The 20,479-nt window shown below is 39.0% G+C and overlaps 1 protein-coding gene across 4 annotated transcripts; it reads right to left on the minus strand.

Moving 5' to 3' along the window:
• Positions 1-1,135: 1,135 nt before the first annotated feature.
• Positions 1,136-19,301, minus strand: taf1 (TAF1 RNA polymerase II, TATA box binding protein (TBP)-associated factor). 4 transcript variants are annotated; one of them, XM_079248103.1, is made up of 41 exons: positions 19,021-19,301; positions 17,830-17,944; positions 17,570-17,690; positions 17,369-17,485; positions 16,917-17,039; positions 14,973-15,214; positions 14,650-14,865; positions 14,290-14,532; positions 13,970-14,207; positions 13,709-13,816; positions 13,408-13,575; positions 13,134-13,261; positions 12,754-12,861; positions 12,419-12,592; positions 12,134-12,307; positions 11,880-11,984; positions 10,878-11,078; positions 10,654-10,795; positions 9,913-10,043; positions 9,747-9,827; positions 9,492-9,641; positions 9,286-9,405; positions 8,906-9,081; positions 8,581-8,813; positions 8,268-8,472; positions 6,607-6,772; positions 6,221-6,432; positions 5,996-6,104; positions 5,799-5,897; positions 5,537-5,714; positions 5,338-5,405; positions 5,119-5,241; positions 4,947-5,039; positions 4,743-4,827; positions 4,201-4,268; positions 3,514-3,630; positions 3,073-3,180; positions 2,756-2,851; positions 2,279-2,510; positions 1,919-2,090; positions 1,136-1,660 (listed from the first exon to the last, which is right to left on the minus strand). In XM_079248103.1, exons 2-41 carry the CDS (start codon positions 17,941-17,943, stop codon positions 1,438-1,440), a joined length of 5,967 nt encoding a protein of 1,988 aa, XP_079104229.1. In that variant the 5' UTR covers position 17,944; positions 19,021-19,301; the 3' UTR covers positions 1,136-1,437. The 4 variants fall into 4 exon arrangements, with proteins under 4 accessions (XP_079104229.1, XP_079104228.1, XP_079104231.1 ...); XM_079248102.1 differs by having other exon boundaries at positions 6,601-6,772; XM_079248105.1 differs by lacking the exon at positions 3,073-3,180.
• Positions 19,302-20,479: the final 1,178 nt, after the last annotated feature.

Consider the following 20,479-nt stretch of genomic DNA (forward strand, 5'->3'; position numbering starts at 1 on the left):
ACTTAAGATACAGCACTCTAAGCAGCTTGCATGACTGACTTGCATAATTACATAAACATCCTTGGACTGTAAAAAGAAGGAAGTTTGTGTTAGAATGCTTTATAGTATAATAAATAGTATGATAAACTGTATGTAAAAACCTGTATGTTGTTTATCATTAAAAAGGGGAAAGTGAGGAAAAATGGATGTTATTCTTTCACTAAGGAACTTCATATTATTTTGTGTAGTACTGCAAACTAAGTGTAGTGAGTAGTCAAGATCACTTTTATGTTGTTAAATTAACCCATGGAGACGTTTTAGTTAAGTGCTGCATGATCAGTCATTACAATCATACATGCCCAAATACGTTATTTCTCAATCATATTCCAAAGATTTAAGAGCAGATATGAGTGTGAATTTGCAGCTAAACATCTCTTGATGGTGGCAGACTGCTGAAGGAAGTACTTTCTGCAGTGGTTGCAACAGGAAGTGTTCAGTTTGCCATCCGGTAAATACAGACGTAAACACTGTGTAATAGGAAATGACAGGACCAGGAATCGAGGTGTGTCGGCTTCCTCAAAGCTGTTCAGCGACAATGCAGTGGCTTCGTCTTCTCAATAGGATGACGAGCATGATTTGGTTTAACTCTTAAGTCAACTTGTTGCAGCTGTGAGGAAAGGTGCACTTTGCTTGAAGCGTTTCTACTTATTGAGGCCAAATTTGGCCAATGTTTAACTTTTCTAAGCCTCATAACTTTTATAAGTATACCTCAAAATATATATATATATATTTGAAGATTAGTGTATTACAAGTACAGTGTATTGCTCAGTATCCTCTGCTTTTCATTGAGAGCTAAAATATTAGCTGACTGTAGTAATAAATGCATGAAATCTCCATGAACAATACGATCACCATTTATACGGAAGACAAATAACACAAACATGATAAAGAAAATATGTGCTCATAAGTTAATCTTCTCTTATTATTGTAACTGGTCATAACTTAACACTTAGAATAAAGTCATGTTTATATGGATGATCACAGTAATTATGGTGAGTAACATAAAAGCTTAAAGGTTTGTTCATGAGCATAGACAGGATTTAATTACTGCTAGAAATAAAAGAAAAATACTTTTAGATTTTTTTTCTTTTTTTAGTCTGTTTATTCAAGTTTTAAAACATGGAGTAGAAATACATTATTTATTGCCGATGTGCACAAAACAAATAAACAAGAGAGCACACAACCTCTATGAGATCCAATGAACAATATTCTACATAAAATGCTCAAAGTGATATTTACAATGTTCTGCTTTGTATTTTATAGGTTTATCAGAGCTGTAAAAAAATTAACTACCATTTACAAGGAAACCAATGTACATATTTACCTGAGAAATAGCATTTCTCTATTTTGAAAAGTGGGATGTTTTCAGGATCGTGCATCTACAAGGACAAAATCAGACTAATTATCAGAGTCCATGTCACTGTCGCCTCCAATCGATCTAAACTCTTCACTCTCCTCATCTTCACTGAGCTGGACCTGGGAGAGCACAGCTGGGCCTCTCCTCCGTGCTTCATCTTCTTCATCTTCCTCCTCCTCCTCACTGATGCCATATTCGTCTCCGTTCCCCATGCTGGATGCCTGCAACTGACTCCGACTTCCCGTCTCATCGTAGCTGCCGTAACTGAGACAAGTATTCAGGAAAACCACAGAGCAGTGTTAGTGAAGAAACACCACATTTTAAATACTTTATGAAGAAATGAAGCATCCACCAGGATAATATAGCTGTAAACCACAGATCTGCAGGCGGTTCAGTGATTTAAGAAATAAATAGAAAGTGTAACAGCTTATTTTCCTCCATTAACACTTTCAGCCTGCCAAAAATGTTTGCTTCAAAGTGTGGAATAGTTTTCACAAAGAGAAACTTAATGGCCTGTTATACCTGACATTGCTGTCTTCCATAGGTGGTTCATCCTGCCCATCTCCTTCATATGACATCATGCTCTCGTCCTGCTCCATGCCCATGCGGGCCGTGTCCTGAGCCCTCCGTGGAGGGGCGGGTCGCATGTCAATTTCCCTGTCAGAGTCGCTGCCGCTCTCTGACAGCTGTATAGCTGCAAGGACACAGAATCCATCACAACATTTTACACAAGTAATTTGGGAACGTGTCTTCTACTCGCACCAAAAAAGAAGGCAGCATATTTGTGAGTCTAAAACATTCAGACTTTCTGAAAGCATAAAGCAACTGTGGAAAATATCATAAGATACTCAGTTTTTTCCTCAGCATCAGTAGTGGACTCACAGGAGAAAGGGTTGTCCCCCTCCTCTTCGCTGGCATCATCCTCTCCATCAGACATGAGCAAGTCCTGATAAAGCACGCTGGCTTGAGGTGGGTGACTAGATCGTCCATGTTCCCCATCGTCTTCCTCTTCCTCCTCATCTTCGTCCTGATCATGCACTCTCCTGCGAGGTGGCAGCAACATCTCCATTTCATCATCATCGTCGTCCTCCAGGTCTCCTTCAGCATCTTCTGCCTAGAAAAACAGGTCACACAAAACAAAGTAAACACGATTGAACAAACAAGCACACAAAGGATTAAAAGATATTCATTTGAATAAATTATTTTTTAGGCATACTGAGTACCCATGTAAACATGCAGCTGGATGATAAAGTAAAATTGGTACACACATATCTATCTATCTAGCTATCGAGAGAAAGAGAGAGAGAGAAAATTGCCATTTCATAATATATATAAAATATGTTATGTCAAATTTATTACAGGGGCAGGAGTTTTGGGTTTGCCATCATCATCCTCCTCAAAGCCCTCAATATCAACATCTGATTCCTCTTCTCCAGGTCGTCTGAGGTGCCGTCCCTGAAAACCAGAAAGGTAAAAGCTTTCAGAGCACGACAAAGCATCATTCCTTACTATCAAGTTCTTGTGTCGCAAACAACCTACAAATAAGTAGGTACACAAATAAAACACAACAAAAAAAACAACAAACAAAAGAAAAACCAATCAAGCTGGACGCCGTGAGCATTGTCTGAGGAGAGGTGGCATGTGGTTGCAAGCCTTATTTCAGTCTCTCTCCATACCTGCCCCCCTCTCTTCTCTGGAGCAACCACTAGAGGTCCTTCAGAGAAAAGGCTGCTGGGCTCTCTGGGCAGACTCCCTGAAGCCCCACTGTCAAACAGATCAGCAGGCTGGCCAGCACCACAGAGTGGCATACACAAATGGAGAGACGGGACATGGGGGCAGGAGTGAAGGAAAAAACAAGTTGGGAGAAAGAAGTGAAGAAACTAGACAGTACAGAAACAATGCAACAATCTGGAAGGGAGTGTTAGTACAGTGATCAAGGAAAGAAAGGACAGGAGAAGCACTACAAGGTGTGGCAAGGAAAGTACTCAACTACTCTGACACTTGTGTAGGCTGAATATAAAAAGGCTAATGTAAGTCTACTAACAGTGTGGAAAAAAATACCCAGAATATCACCAGTTACCATGCCAGAAGCAAAACTGGGCTATGAATGCTCTTACCTGGGGTGTGTATGGCCCAGGTGTCATTGGGTCCAGACTTTCCAAGTCTGCTGCATCCAGAGCTGCTTCCTTAGCAGTGCAGATGTCTTTCTCCAGCTGCGTCAAGTGCTCATCGTACTAAAATATAATAAAGAACATTTGAACAACACCTTTTCATGCTTATGGAAAGAAAAAGGAAAAAAAGAGAGAAATATATCTCAAATTATGAATTAAATCATTACACCTTAAGTGATGAGTAGGTAGTAGGTGGATTACTTTTTAACATATTTACATAAATAGTGTTATAGTATTTGTGTCATCTCAATTACAACTCACAACAGAGATGGATTCATTCAAACAACCATGTAAAAGATTGAAAAGAACTAAGATAAATCTTAGTCAAACATGCTGCCTCTGTTTTCACCATTTACTATCAAACCATTGCAGCTATTCTCCCAGTTTAAAAGTACAGAAAGTTTCTTTTATAAACTGGTTGTGCTACTTGAGTAAAACTATCTAAAATAGTGGGTTGGAAAAAAAAAAAAGAGGGTTAGCCATATATTAGGAATATGAGACTTAATAAAAGCTTAAGTTTAAGAATTGCCTCTCTTGGTTCCCAACATTGCTTTGTGGTGGCTTTACCAGTATAGTCAAACCAGTCAAATGCTACTCTCTGCAAAGAATCAGCTAAAATCAGACTCAACGTACCTCTGACAAGGTCTGCTTACACACATTAACAATATCCAGGGCCGTCTTAGTGTAAGGGCTGTCTGGACCTGTTGAAAACACACAATCAATAACACTGCAGTCATGTTTTGCCTAACCTTAGAGCTCATGTTAAGATAATGAAGCTAAACACTGCGATGTTCAGCTGTCCAAAATCCAAAATGAAAAATGTGAATGAATTGTGGTAACACCATTAAAACAATAGTCCAGTTTCAGGCAAAACAAAAGTGTAATGAAACTGTGATACTGTGACCAAAGCTAGCCAGGAACTATTTAGTCTTTCAGCTCAGAAACTTTCAACTTGATATTTGAAGTATTGCACTTGAGACATGACTTACCACAATTCAGCAGGTATCATGGACACAGACATCAAACATGAATTTGCTGCCAAGTTTATCAGATACCTGTTTCTAAATTTCATTGAATTTATGAGGTGGTTAAAGTAGCAGAGTGTGTAGGCTGCCCTCAGTGAACTACTTATGAGGAGAAACTTGCGTGGTCGAGGTAACAGTAGTGATAATTACCATTGTACTTGATGCTGTTGGTGTGGATTAGACTGACATCTGAGAGGAAAGCATCCCGATTCTGGTATTTATGTTTGGAGATGTTCTGTTGAACCACAAACAACAACAACAAACATCCAGTTATTTTAGCTAAATTTCTATTTATTTCTGCAAAATCTGAAAATTACTATGCAGTGTAAAACAAATATCTGAGAAGCATCTCACCTTCCTGATGGTCTCCAAATCCATGGGATTTACTATTACCTTATAATAATCTGGCACAAACTTTTTGTTGACGGGGTGATGGAACGGCCACGACTAAAAGAGGGTGAGGGTGGAAGAATGATTATCCAAATTTCCACTGATAACAACCCTCAAATCTACCAGCATTACTTACATCAGGAACCACCATCATTTTCTGTGTTACAATGTTGTCCAAGATGAAGGAGAAGGCCACTTGATCATCATCATCGAGCAAGGGGTTGATGGCTTTCTCCAGCCTCACCAGTCTGTCCTCCTTCTGTACTCACAAACAGACATTTGATGTTTAACATGAAATCTAATGGAAACTGTAGGAAGATGTGAAAAAGACAAAAATCTGTTAAAATTTGCTCACCTCTTTCAATTTAGTATCACACAGGTCCAGCATGGACTGTGCCACCTGTGTTATGGGATGTTTTGCTCCTGATAAAAAAAACAAAACAAAACAAAAAACACAAGATAAACGTTAACACACTGATCTGTGTATTTAATTCCAGTGTAAATGAGTTACATTTAAAGTTTAAGATGTTTTTAAAATATTCTTTTAACATTACCATTGTAGGTGGCACTATTTTTAACAATGAGCTCCACAGCTTCACGGAACTCCTCCCTCGATGGGTACATCCGTTTGCGTACATTCTCTCTGAGCGTTTGTAGGTCCATGGGCCGAGTGATTATCTTATAGTAGTCTTTCACAACCTTGGCATTAACAGGCGTGTGGAAGGGGTACGTCTACATTGAAGAGACAAACAAGATAAGACGACAAACAAGGTGTATGGGATCAAAGATATTGTGGGCCTGCCGGGCATATCTTACATTGGGATGATCCCGCATGTCATTGATTATGCTTTCTAGCACTGAAGACAATGTAACCATGGGATCGGTGCGTCTGCGGTGGATCGCCTTGTGTGGCTTCTGCCAATAATCAAAGAACATAAACTGTGTTAAAAAAAAAAAAAGAGACAGCTATACAGACTTAATGTGCCACAACATGCTGCATAAACAGTACTTACATTGAGGTAATCACAGTGGACTGCACTTCCTACCCGTCTCTTCTTCTTCTGTGGCAGCTGTTGCTTGGGGAACTTAAGCACCAAAGACTTTCTGCGCACCTCATCGGCGCTGCAGAAGGAAAAATACATTAGCAGCTAGAATTTAAACGGTGCAGAACATCCCCTGATTTAGATTTTTAAATATATATACATTTTACGCAACGTGTGAAACAACCACCTCATTACCTTTCAATGAGCTGTTTGCCCAGCACAATCTTAGTGCCCTCCACCTTGATCAGCTCCTCATTGTCATTATGGATCACTGTTTTTTCCAGCTCCTCTTCCTGCTCCTCTGTCATGGCAACTGGGTTTGAGGGTGGGGCGTTGGTTTGATAGTACAGTGGGCAAAATTTGTTGGTCCTCATGTGTCCAATAGCTCCACATGCTCCGCACTTCAGCTAGGGAAAAGATGCAAATATTAAGGAACACGATAATAATCAACATGTGCTACAAATTCATTACCCCTAAAAAGCACAACTACAAATCAAGATAGTAAATACCAAAAATGCTTCTTAGCCTCCGATTAGTATTTAGAAATGACTATAGAACTGAATTAGCAATCTTACTTTTACCTTGAGGTCTGGTCTCTCTTTGACCTTCTTGGCCTTCTTCTCTGGGGGTCCCTTTATCTTGTCCTTCTCTTGGTTTCTCTTCAGCCTTCTGAGCTGCTCTTGAATACGCCGACGCTCCTTCCTCATCTCTTCTCTGTGCTGCTCATCAAATAAGGCAAACTTTCGTCTGAAATTACAAAAAGTCACAATCAACAACATCACACATTAACTTCATACAAAATATACGTCATATGTCTTTCTATTGGTTCCTTAGCTGGTGTCTGGTGAGATGTTGCACTTTTGCATTTCCAACATATGGAGGAAAAACAGTAACTTAACAATCATTCAAAGTAATTTCAGACTAAACCTAAACATATTCATCAAGTGTAAAGTTCACATAACCAGATCAAAGCTTATTAGTGCCTCCTCCACGGAGTTTGTGTTTTTGTCCACATTTATCTGTCTGGAAGCAATTTCATGCAAAAACTACTGGGCGGATTTTTGCTGGGTTTTTTTTTCTGAGAATGGGTCTCAGTCAAACTTAAATTCCATTAAATTTTGTGCGTGACCTGGAAGAAATTGTGGACTAAAGGGACTCTTTAAAAGATAGAGATATTCTGTAACGTTATTTTTATACAATGTTATTAATATGCAACGTTATATACGGATGGTATAAAAAATATACAAACGGTAGGTTATATTATTCGAATAGAATACATTACTAGTAGGGTGACTCCGGTTGTCTTTTGAGTAACATAGATAACTTGAAAAACACTGGAATAGTGCAGACCTCCACGAAGGAGCTCATTTCCACCTTATGTTAAAGTCCTACATTCATTTCATATGTATACACCACTGGATTCTTAGATACATTCATAATGAGTCCACGGTGTCGTGGCTGTATTATGATGTTTTTTCACATTAATATCTTAATATCTTTTCATGCAATGATGAAAATTCAAAAGATCCCACATTTTTTCTGTTCTGAACATAAGTATTTATAGTTTAGCTGGGATCCAGATCGAAATTCTTTATCTTATAAAACCTGTTGGGAACTTCTGTATTTTTTCTATTTATTTTTTAGAGTTAAATGCATTGATATTGAAAATGTCCTTATCTTACAATGATAAAGAATCCTTCAAAATATTCTTTGATCACTCCCAAAATCTATGATTTGGAATCTAAGTCAGAACAGGATGCATTGTCAGAAAAAAAAAAAAAAAAAAAAATTTAAAAAATCCATCCAGTACTTTTTGAATATACGTCCGCCACCTCCTTGGTGGAAGTAATAATAATAAAAAAGAGAGAGAGAGAGAGAGAGAGAGAGAGAGAGAAAAGCCAGTTGTTTTTGGCATATGTCAAAATATGAGGGCATTGAGCTAAATTTTATATTTGAATTTTATTTTAAAACTAGATAAAAGTCTGAAAACGGAGTCGGTTGGCAAGATAAAATAAAAAAAACTTTACTAAATAAATATTGTGATGTTTTGTACATGTTGAAAGGACAGCTAGAACTTGCATCCTGTCTTTATTTCAAATCTGCAGATACAACGCTAGTTTTTGACTATCTGGATGTTGTTTGTTCCATCGGTCAGGAAAAAGTAGCCTTGAGACAATATAGTCATTCAAAATCCCTCCCTGAAACAGGACTCTGAATTTGACTGAAAAAAGAAAAAACTTACATGAATTCATCATCTTTGGTGGTTCTGATTCTAGTGTAGGCATCGATGACTGCAGCTTTACGCACTGTCTCACATCGCACATATTCTTTGCCATCCTCATCTCTAAAGGTGCGATAGATCTTGAGTCGGCGTCCAGCTGAGGAGTTTAGGCTCGTGACGGAGGATGTGTCATCATCTTTGTGGGAGCTGGTGGATAAGGCACTGGCTACAAAGCCAGGAGAACGAAGATTTACAATCAAAGGCAGTCTGTCAGATAATATGTGTACTTGGTTTATCAATAAGGCCTTGTTCACCATCAGAAACATAAACTTACACAAGCCTTTGCGTCGTTCCTTGCGTGCCTTGTTGTCCCGATCGCTCTCCTCACCCATCAGCATCCTCTGCAGTTCCTTCCTCTCCTGCTCCTCCCTCTCACGGGAAAGCTGGGAACTGGTCTTTTTGTTCTGCAGCATGTTCTCAATGTTTTTACCCATCTCCTCAAAGTCGCTGTCTTCTGCTGAACTACTGTCTGTATCTGTTGAGAGGACTTCTGTCGACTCCAGCACTCTGGGATGGGGGTGGGGGGCACAACAGGAAAAAGAACTTTACATCTGCACAGGCAGAATCATGGACACACGCAGAGCTAATAAGAGTCTCACTTATTCTGTAGGTCAAAGATCCTCTGACACTCCTCCTTATAACGCTCTTGGTGTTCAGCAACAGAGAAACGAGAGCCTCTTGCAAACTTGCTCATGGGACCTTCACCCGAGCGCGCCTGCTCAGTGGACATGGTCCTCACCACATCGATAACCTCCCAGCGGGAGAGCTTCTTGATCTGACATGAAGACAAAAAGACTAGAACTTGTACAGGATTGAAAAAAAATGTGACACTAAAACAACTTTATTGGTAAGTTTTGAGTAAATACACGAGACAAGGACAGATGTAAGTAAGATTAATATAAGTTGTAGACTACTGTGATAAATAAAAAGATCATTAAAGAAAAAAGATCATGTACAGATTATGTCATATCAGTCTTACTTCTTCCTCTGGAACACCAAACTTGCGAAGCAGCTGTTTGGCATTCTTCAGCGAGAGTCTCCTCAGATCAGCATCTGTCCCTGTTACTGTTTTCTTAACAGGCTGGGGCTCTTTGTCATCCTGGGAAACAAAACAAAACATGAAACAAAAGTTAACAACATAAAACAGACAGTGTGTGTAAAAGTGAAAAAGGGAAGAAGAAAAACCTTTTGTTGAGTGGGCTTGTTGGGAACTTTCACATAAGAGAAACCCTCTCCACATCCTGTAGGATCTGCCACACCTGTGACCTCCAACAGGCACTTGCCCTTCATGGCAGAAATAAAGGCTCTGGTTGTGTTCCAAGGAGCTGTTCGCACCTACAGCATGATGTAACACAGGATAAAAATAGATGTGAATTTTTTTTACATTACTTCAAGTTTGGAACAGTTAATGTCATGAAGATGGAACAATTTCATCATTACCTCGTCATCAATCTTCATTTGAAAGTCCTCTTCATTCTCCTCTTCTGGAGCAAAGAAAGATTTCTCACCGTATCCAGCATCCTGAAGAGGCCCAGTTATTGTGGTGAAACAGCATCAGTATTTACTTTTGGATACAACCAGAAGTTATTTGATAGCAAAATGTTACCTTGAGCCTCTGCTCTGCCACCATCATGCTGTAGTAAGCACAGCACTGCTCCGGAGACACCATGGCTCTGATTTCCTCTTCTGTGGGCAATCTGAAATCATTCTTCAACACCCACCAGTTGGAGTCCATTCCTAGCAAGAGCAAAGGGAACTTCATCATTCTTTCTTTTTTTGCTCATTTACAAGATTAGTGAAAGCAAAAAAAAGCAGATATTTCTTTTCAATATTTTATTACCAATTAGTTTGTGATAGTGGAGAGCCATATCCAATCTCCTTATACTGCCACTGTACAACTTACCTTCTAGATAATCCTGTATGTGATCTGTAAATTATTCATTACCAAATGTTTTGAAGAATGACAAGAAAAGAAGCTTGCTGGTAGATGGGAATAAACCTTGCTTGAGTATTTTTGGCTTCCATGACTTCTGGAAGGGGTTTGATAAATTAGTCTCCCATTGTGAGTGCATCAACAGAAAATGTATACTTTGTCACAACAATTTACTGACAGAAATAATTAAATATATCTGTAGGCTGAAATAAATTAAGTCTGATGACACGTTTATATTTCATGTTTATTTAATATATGAAATTAAAACCAAAGTTTTATTGTGTGGTTGACAACTTGCTTTGTTTCTTGCATCTGTCCTCACCTCCTCTGCTCACACCTCTGATGGGATGCGAACAGCGGAGGCGAGTAGAAGGATTGGGTATTTGTAAAATGGGAAAATCGGATTAGGAGTACCTGTACGCTTGAAGTCAGCACAAAGTTTGAGCCGTTTTCTGATGCTGCTTTCTGAGTGAGAGGGAAAAGCTTTCTTGATATCTTCCATACGGATTCTTTTAGGACGATCCTTGCTCTTCCAGAACAATCGATAAATGAATACCTGCCAACAACAGATGTCACAGCTGAGAACTTAAAACAACAACCACTGATGATTCTGGAGGGATTTGGCCACATTAGCATACCTGCAGGAAGTCTCTGATGTGAGTATTGGCTCGTTTAGAGTTTGGCCCAGGAACTTCAAACAAGGGGCACTCCTGACCAACAACAAAAATATCCACCAGCTCTCTAATGTAGTAGCCATGACGAGTCCGTATAACCAAGAAATCTGTTTCTGGCATCTTGTGCAGGTAGATTGGAGCACGGAAGAGGTTGTTTTCAAATGCCTAGAAGAAAAGAACACACTATCATGTAATTTGTCATAACAAGTCGGAGGTGTTTCATGCCTAAACATAAGTTAAATATTATTTTTGAATGAAGGCTTATTTATACTCCCTAGGTAAAATATGCAGATGAATATTTAAGCTCCTTTGAAATGTTGTTAAACAGCACTGCTCACATCGTCTAATGCAGGGGTGTCCAGTTCTAGTCCTCGAGGGCCACAATCCTGCAGGTTTGCCATGTATCCCTGTTCCAACACACCTGGCTCAAACTCATTCCTCATTGTGCAGAACTTCATTGGCTGTTGGACCCTTTAATACATGCCAGGTATGTTGGAACAGGGATACACCGAAAACCTGCAGGACAGCGGCTCTTGAGGACGGACTTTGGGGACCCCTGGTCTAATGCTTCCTTTACATTGGCATGGTTGTCAGTCCAATAGAGGGCAGTGTAGAGTTTAGAGCTCGCTTCTGAATTATTATGTCGGTTTCAGACAACAGCAAACATGGCAACGATGAACAAGATCATGATAATGCACATTAACAAAAAGAGACAGAAAAAGGCGTCACACTAGATATCTGTGGTCTGTTTGGCCATTAAATACAGAGCAGATTCTTCTTTTTTTGTCATTTTTGCTGGTCACGTCAGCTTTACTGTACAACAAGTCCCCCCAAAGTTTCCAGGTAGCTACGCATCCACAAGCTCTCTGAAAACTGACCTAAATATACATGTAAAGTACATGTAAGATACGACACTGGACTCCTTCTGTATGTGTACTGAGTGTACATCATTCAGGCGGTACAGACCTGGAGCAGTTGTCCAGGATGCAGAGAACCCAGGAAAGGGGATGTGTGGCAGTACACAGTCTCTCCATATTTACAGTCAGGTGCTCCAGGATCTTTTCCAGGTTTCTGAAGAACAGAAAAGAGTGGCATCAGATTTGAACAACTTTATCTACTTACAGGACATGACATAAAAACTCCACCAGAGCTCATATTTTTATTGGCTAGTTTGTCACGTAAGAGAAACAAGCTAAATGCAAAACAAACACTACACTCACCCTTTTGTAGTAGTTTTTGATCTTGGTAGCCATGCCGACTTGCATGATGAGAGGAGGGTACTCCTCACTGTACTCTGCCAGAATCAGATCTCCATCTTTGCCAGTCAAGTCTTGTGGCGTTCGCATGAAGAACATGTCTCCACCTCCTGATGCCTGCCGTTCTTGCTCTCGCATCTATGCCAAAGACATATTAAGTCAGCTCAACATTATTATTAATACGTAAATGGATAAGACAAGATGGTCACATTCACAGAGAAACAATGCTTGTTTTGAGCAGATGTCCACCTTGGCCTTCTTCTTTATGTGTTTGAGCAGCGGCTGCACAGCATGGGGGCCCGGCTGAGCTAAAGCACCAAATGAGTACTTCTTAAGAGTTGCTCGATGGAACTGGCGAAGCTTCATGGGACCCATGTGAGTGGGGAAGAAGGGCTGCCTCAGCTCAAGTGCTGGAATAGAGTGCTGTTCAAGAAGGACAGTGTACAATTATGTTGTTATTCTAAATATGTACATACTTGTATAAGATTCTGCCACACAAATCCTAGTATAAGTATTAATTTAAAGCTGTCCCTTATTGGATCACATTCTGCAAGCTTTCCTTTGGTGTGATGGTTCCTTCTCACCTGAATGATGTTACCACCAAAGGTTCCCCTGAGACCCTGCTGTTTGGGATAGTAGAATTCATCGTTGGAGAGGTTCCAGGGGTCCTTCACCTCAGGTTGGGACATGTTCTGTGTTAAGAGAAAGAAATATTTCCCACTCAAAATAATGCCGTATTGCCATAAAGCTAAATGGTTAATGCTACAGAATAAATTTGCTAAACACAATGGAGCCTGAGATGCAAAAATATACATTTATCATGCATCTCTGATTTTTGTAATTTTGGGATATATTTTCAGATTTCTGTTGTCTAATCAAAATGGTATTTTAAAACCCCAGTTTCCAGTCTGTTGTTTTTCTTAATGAAGCATATGCCTCTGCTCGCCTTGATGAGGCAATATACCTGCTGTGGCTCATCTTTTATCACTCCTGTTTTCCCCAGCAGGATGCGGCTCTTCTTGATTGCAGTTTCCTTCTTATTTTCTTTTGAAGGTGAGTGGGAGGTGGCTTCCTCCTTTTCATCAGGAATTTCTACAAGACACAACAGCTTAGCATGTATCTAAAAAATATTAAAGTTAGTTATGGTGAATTCTGAAATCCACTCATTTTGGAAAAGACAGAGGAAAAGTTGCTGTTTATGTTAAAAGGACTGCTAATTTTGAATATCTTGAATATACCTAGGATTATATTCTCATCATTGGGGTCCAATGTGAGAACAGGTGGTGCGAGGAAGTGATCCATCTCCTGGTCATCCCAGATAATGTTGTCCTCCCAGCGACCATACACCAACTCCTCATTATCAATGGGAAAAATAGAGAACCAGGGACAGTCTTCTTCTTGAGAGACTGAAAAAAAAAAAAAAAAACCAAAAAACAGAACAAAACAAAAAGAAAAACAACGATAAGTAGAGAGTTGCTTGAGATAAAAAAAAAAAAAAAAAGCTGAATAAAACAATTTTCTGTTACATGATCAACTCACTTTGACTGTCATGGCTGTTTTTGTCCCGTTTAGAGCCAGAAATGGAAGAAATCTTAGGAATAGGTGGAGGTGTTGGTGGCACCAACTGGGAATTACTTCTTGACAGACCTCAAGGATTAAACATATCAAATTTAGAATACAATAGACTATGACATAAAGTGCAAATTTAACTTATTATTGGTAAAATGTATAGTGTGCTGGCAGTGTAATAAAAACAAGCCAATACAAGATTTAATTCTGTATTTCCTGTTGATATCTTACCTTGCTGTGCATTATAAGCGTTGGCATTGCGGGTCATGCTAGACGGAAGCCATCCTGCCAGGCTGGCTCGCTGAGTCTTGGTGCCTTTGTGTTTTACATCCTCTCCGTTCCAAATAATATCGTCCTCCCACTGCAGCTGAGTGACCATCAGGAAAAGCTCATTCTCTAGAGCGAGTTTTTCTTTATCTCCATCAACGTTATCACCATTGTCATCATGGTTATCTTCAAGACTCTGAACCTAAAGGTAAAGTATACATAATATTATTACTGCAGCTGGTACAAGTTCCTTGTTAAACAGACAGAGGCCCAGGTCTACGTACCTCTTGAGTAGGTTCCACTATTTCTTTAGGCACGTCTTGCTTCTGAAGCTCACTGGACTCTTTTATCTTGAGCTTGAACCCATAGTTGAAATGACTTCCATCTTCTGGGACACCTAGCATGTCATACCAGAGCTGGGCTGGACCATATCTCCATTCTGCTACTTTAGGTCGAGATTCAGCCTCCTTGTCTCCATCACCACAAGTCTGTGAGAACTTTGATTCTACTGGAGCCATCATTGTGATCTAAACAGCATAAAAAATACATGAATAAAACAAAATATGTTCAATTTGCTGTTAAGTCACTGCCAGGCTTCTGACATCTCAAGAGCCAACTGTAGGTTGTAACACAGGAAGATTTACCTCATCATCAGAAAGACATTGCTCTGGAGGTGGAGGGGCTGCATACTCATAAACCCATCCAGATTTCTTCTCTAGGCTGTGCTCTGGGGTCTCTCCTTCTGGAGGAGGCGTTCCAGGCTGAGGGTCTCTGTGTTTGCGCTTTTTTTTTCTACGGGCACTTCTCCAGACTGATGGCATGTTCTTTCCCGGACCAAAGAGTCGTAAGAATCTAAGCACCTGTAAGTATGTCAGATAAAATAGGTTAAAGTGTGCAGCTTTAATTCAGAATGATGGCGATGAAAATAAACGATCATTTTTATCTTGTGCTTGTAAAGATTCTGTACCTTTCCGGGCCTAAACTCCGGAAAGAGCTCCGTGACACCTGGCAGTGCTTTAGCGGCATCTTTTTGCATAATGCCAGCAAGAGGGAGGGTGAGTCTGTCTGGGGCGCCTCCAGCTCCTGAGCCTTGGTACGGACGGTCAGTTTCTGACTCAGAGTCTGAGGAGCTGCTGAAATCGACCTTATCAGCAGTAGAGGATGGGGCAATGATAGAGGGCAGAATGATTCCATCACCATCTTCCCCAACTGCATAGAGAGAGAGACATATTACAGAAGCAGTTGAGATATTTAAGATATACAGGTACATCTCAATAAATTATAATATCATGAAAAAGTTCAATATTTTTTATTCACTCATTTCAGAATGTGAAATCCATATATTATAAAGACTTATTACACATAGATTAAAACATTTCAAACATTTACTTTTGATAATTGTGGCTTATAGATAATGAAAACCCAAAATATAGTGTCTCTGAAAATTAGAATATTGTGAAAAACTTAAGTCTTAGAAAGTCATGGTGTCACACCCTAATCAACTAATTAACTCAAAACACCTACAAAGGTATCCTAAACCTTTAAATGGTCTCTCAGTCTGGGTCAGATGGCTACACAATCATTGGGAAGACTGCTGACTTTACAGATGTCCAGAAGATGATCACTGACACCCTGCACAAGGACAGAAAGCCACAAGAGGTCATTGCTAAAGAAACTGGTTGTTCACAGAGTGCTGTTTCCAAGCACATCAATGAACAGTTGAGTGGAGGGAAAAGGTGCACCAGCAAAAGGGATAACCACAGCCTTGAGAGGATTGTCAAGCAACATCCATTCAAGAATTTGGGGAGCTTCACAAGGAGTGGACTGAAGCTGGACTCAGCGCATCAAAAGCCACAACGCACAGATGAATGCTAGACATGGGCTACAGATGTCACATTCGTCGTGTCAAGCCTCTCCTGAACCAGAGACAGAAGCATCTCACCTGGGCTGAGAAGAAAAAGGACTGGACTGTTTCTCAGATGAAAGCAAATTTTGCATTTCATTTGGGAATCAAGGCCCCAGAGTCTGGAGGAAGAGTGGAGAGACACAGAATCCATGCTGCTTGAAATCCAGTGTTTCCACAGTCTGTGATGATTTGGGGAGCCATGTCATCTGCTGGTGTTGGTTCACTGTGTTTTCTGAAGTACACAGTCAACACCGCATCTACCAGGAAATTTTCTACTGACATTGTATGGAGATGCCGATTTCATTTTCCAGCAGGACTTGGCACCTGCCCACACTGCCAAAGGTACCAAAAGCTGCTTCAATGACCATGGTGTACTGTGCTTGACTGGCCAACAAACTCACCTGATCTGAACCCCACAGAGAATCTGAGGGGTTTTGTCAGGAGGAAGACCAGAGACACCAGACCCAACTATGTAGATGACCTGAAGGCTGCTGTCAAAGCAACCTGGGCTTCCATTACATCTGAGCGGTGCCACATGCTGATTGCTTCCATAGCCATGCTGCATTGATGCAGTAATTCATGCCAAAGGAGGACCAATCAAGTATTGAGTGCATGGAAATGAACATACTTTTTGGAAGCCTGACATTTCTGTTTAAAATATCCTTTTTTTCATTGATCTTATGTAATATTCTAACTTTTTGAGACACTGCATTTTGGGTTTTAATTATCAATAAGCCACAATCATCAAAATTTCAAGAAATAAATGTTTGAAATGTTTCACTCTATGTGTAATGAGTCTATAAAACATATAGGTTTCACATTCTGAAATGAGTGACAAAAAACATTTAACTTTTTCATGATATTCTAATTTACTGAGATTTACCCGTATTATTTCATTTCTGTCACCTGACATGTTTAGACCGGCGAGAAATTATAGTCAACTTATAGGAAACATGATGAGTGTGTGAGCAAATAGGTAATTTTTCCATGCAAATCTGATTTTACCATTTGGACTCTGAGTTGAGGGTTCCTCTTTCTTTACAGATGTAGGAAGACTTGGTGGTGGTGGAGGAGGCATAAGCTTGGAGTCAATATCCTCACAGTCAGCGTCATAGTCGTCCTCATCATCTAAAATAAAATTGTTCAATAAAAACAGGATTTAAGAAAATACAAAAAAGCTTCGCAAAAGACAATGCAGTTACAAGCAAAAGGCCGCACAAGGGACAAATCTAGGAATGTTTTGTTTATAAAGAATAAGAAAAAATTATAATCGAATGGTAGTTTCTATTTTTATGCAATTATTTTTTTAGTTCGAGAAATTCATCACTCACAAGAAAAAAGCTAGATCTTTTTCCTTTCAGAACTTGCATTATTTATATTTTCAAGTTCCTGTTACTGTACCAATAATCTAACATTCAAACACTATCTATGACACCAACAAGCTGTATGGTGATCACCTGTTTTCCTGCTGGGCTGCAAAGACCGCATGGCCTGATGGTACTTTTTGGTCTCATCCTCAGCAACCTCACTAATGTCAGAATAATCCACTGCATCTTCAGTGCTTTTCACCCAACCTGCAAACAAGAAAAGATTGATAATATCATCCTGTTAAGCTCTTAACTATATTCACATCAAACCCATCATATAATTAATCTTGCCTTCTGAATCCACACTTGAGTCTCTATTTCCCTCCTTTTCATCATCCTCATTAGCAGTAATCTCTGTAATGAGCGAGCCCAGACCCAAAGTGCCCAAACCAGCTAAATGTTTTTTGGACTCCTGTTGCAAGAAGAAAAAGTCAGAATTTTTTTTAATTCATAACAGTTACAAAATAATCAAGTTTAAACTAGTACACATAAAAAAAAACCTATAATTTTTAGCTCTTAAATACAGCTACAAAGAAACATAAAACACTCACATTGTCCAGAACACTGTCACCCTCCAACTGTCCATCTTCATTAATGTTTCCAAAGAGGAAGCCAGTGATGGAAAAAGGACGATCTTGGTCCTCATCACTGTCAGAGTCCGACATGCTACAAAGAAAACATATGCTACATAAGCATCCCCTACTGCTGAGTGACTTGGACAATACTGCAATGCATCACAACTCTGAACAACTTGAACAACTCTGCAGGAGGGCTTTCGGACACAATTTTCTTAAAAATCAGAATCAAACAACAACAGCTATGACATGCATACAAAATCAAACTTGAAGATACCTTTTTTCCTTTTTAAAACAACTTACCAAGGCTACAACAAACTGCAAAAACAAAGTCAGAAGAAATTGAAGAAATCTACCCATTAATTATAGCCAAATTAAAATAATATCAAGAAATAAAATAATATTCATAATAAGCATTTTCTTTTTAAAGAATACGCTGACTTAAGGATGAAAAAAATTCTTTAACGCAGCAATTTCTTATTTGTTTCAGCCTTGGGGTCATATACAATTTGAATCAATTTCAAACATCAACATTGTTTTCATGTTCATATTTTTTTTTTTTTTTGCTGTTTTCTACCAAAACGTGGGTTCTGTCCAATTCCAACTTGCTTCTTTAAGTTATGTGATTTCAATATTTCAATAACATTGTAATAATAATAACAATAACAATAAGAAGAAATTATGATGGTTCTTTTATCATTTGAATCATTATCATCAAGCAAGCAATGTAAGTTTTCTCAATATAAACATTCCGTTTAGGAGACATGAATTAAAGTCGGGTTTTTTTTGTTTGTTTTTTTTTAAATTATATGTTTACTTTATTCAAGTAAATATCTCTGGTCATTGCCAAATCCCATCTGGCAAACTTAACAACAAGCTTTGTAGATACCTGAAGACCACGCAACCCTTTAAAAGCTGGTCATGTCCGGCAAGTTTCAAAACAGCATCCTAACTTTTCAAGTATTACTTTCTCAGAGAGGCTACATAAACATAACTTTACCTTTCTGCAGCATGTTAGCAATTGTGTAAATAGTGCACTTGATACCGCCTTAATAGCAAGACAGTTCTTTTATTCTTATCCTCTAAATGATAAACTATTATGACACATTACCTATTAATTTTATACATGGGAAAACGACATGTTGGTAGCCAAATAGGCACACTTACCTTTTTTCTTTTTCCAACAATTCTTCAGAAGTTCTGTATCTTCTTCAGATTTGTTCTTTAAAGCTTGGTTTTTAGACAGCTTAAACCATTTATTAAATGCTAATATAAGCAGCTAAGATGGCGAGCTAACATTAGCTCCATGTTGTAATTTGTATTACGTTGACTAAAATCTTAATAGTTTCACGTTTGTCCTTCAGCTTACTTAGCTTTAGGTAGTCAAAAGGAAAGAAACACAAAGAACAATTGGTACCTTGGCATAATTAAGTTAAATACAAACTTGATTTTTATTTGTAGGTTGCGCACCTCCGCGGTCTGCAGAATAACCAGCGGAAGCTTCAACTGAGTGACCCGGATGTAAATGATACGTTCAAGCCCTACCCTAAACTATGTAAACTGAAGCGTTCATTTTTGTAGTTGTAAATCACTGGCACTTACTGCATTAGAAGCCATGTTTCCTCGTTATTGTCTTTCCACCCCAAAGTAAAGCAAAGCAAACCAAAAGAGAGGGAAAAAAAAAACAAAAACTAAATGACAAAACCTTGACAAAAAATGCAATTCCTTTTTGTGATTCTCTTTTAGGCTACAATCTGCAGAAATGATCAATTCAAGCCATTAATTTCTAGTCAGAGAAATCAAGACCATGTTGTTTTTGATGATATGAATTTACTGATAAGCTATTAGGTCAGATATCAGATGACAACATTTATATTTTCATTTTCTGTATTATTACTGGTTATGTAACCGATGTTCGGACTTTTATATAATTTTTGTGATTTTGTTTGTTGCTATGAAAAATTTGTATTAGCCAACACATAAACTGAGAATAATGGCAATGATGCTCACAGGGAACTTTAGTTCTCTCCTCACATATTATGGTGCAAGTTGTTTTACCAGATTATGGAGTTCCAGCTGCGCCAACTCAGAAATAACAAGATGCTTCCAAAATAGCCATCTTGAGAGCATATTTTGCCATTTAAATCAATCTATACACCAGTCAATTTTGGGTGATGATAAATCACACATATTAGCATGATTTGTCCTTACCATGATTTGATAATAACTTGGTGTTGTTTAACCTAAAAACTTAATGAACATTAAATATACTTTTAGTGAATTTAAAGGAACAAAATTGGTTTCACTGCAAGGTTTGTTGTTCTTCACAGCCCAAATAAAGTGGCTCCGCACAATTTATCACCCAGGTGACTTGACAGCGAGCCAGGTGGAAAGAGCACAAGTCTCCTCCACCATTCAACTTCACTTCTCTTCAGAGCAGGCCCAGCGTGTCATGAGCCACACCTCCATCTACCTCTCCCCCCAAAGGCTTCACCTGCAAACAAACATACAAACAATTGCAAACAGACTCAGCAAAACAATATTGTGGAACATGTCGAAATAACATTTATGTTGTTACTTACCTGTCCAAGAGAAGAAAAGCTTCGTCCGAGTCAAATTGCAGCCC

Source organism: Telmatherina bonti (genome assembly GCF_933228915.1).
Source record: "Telmatherina bonti genome assembly, chromosome: 10".
Taxonomy (NCBI): Eukaryota; Metazoa; Chordata; class Actinopteri; order Atheriniformes; family Telmatherinidae; genus Telmatherina; species Telmatherina bonti.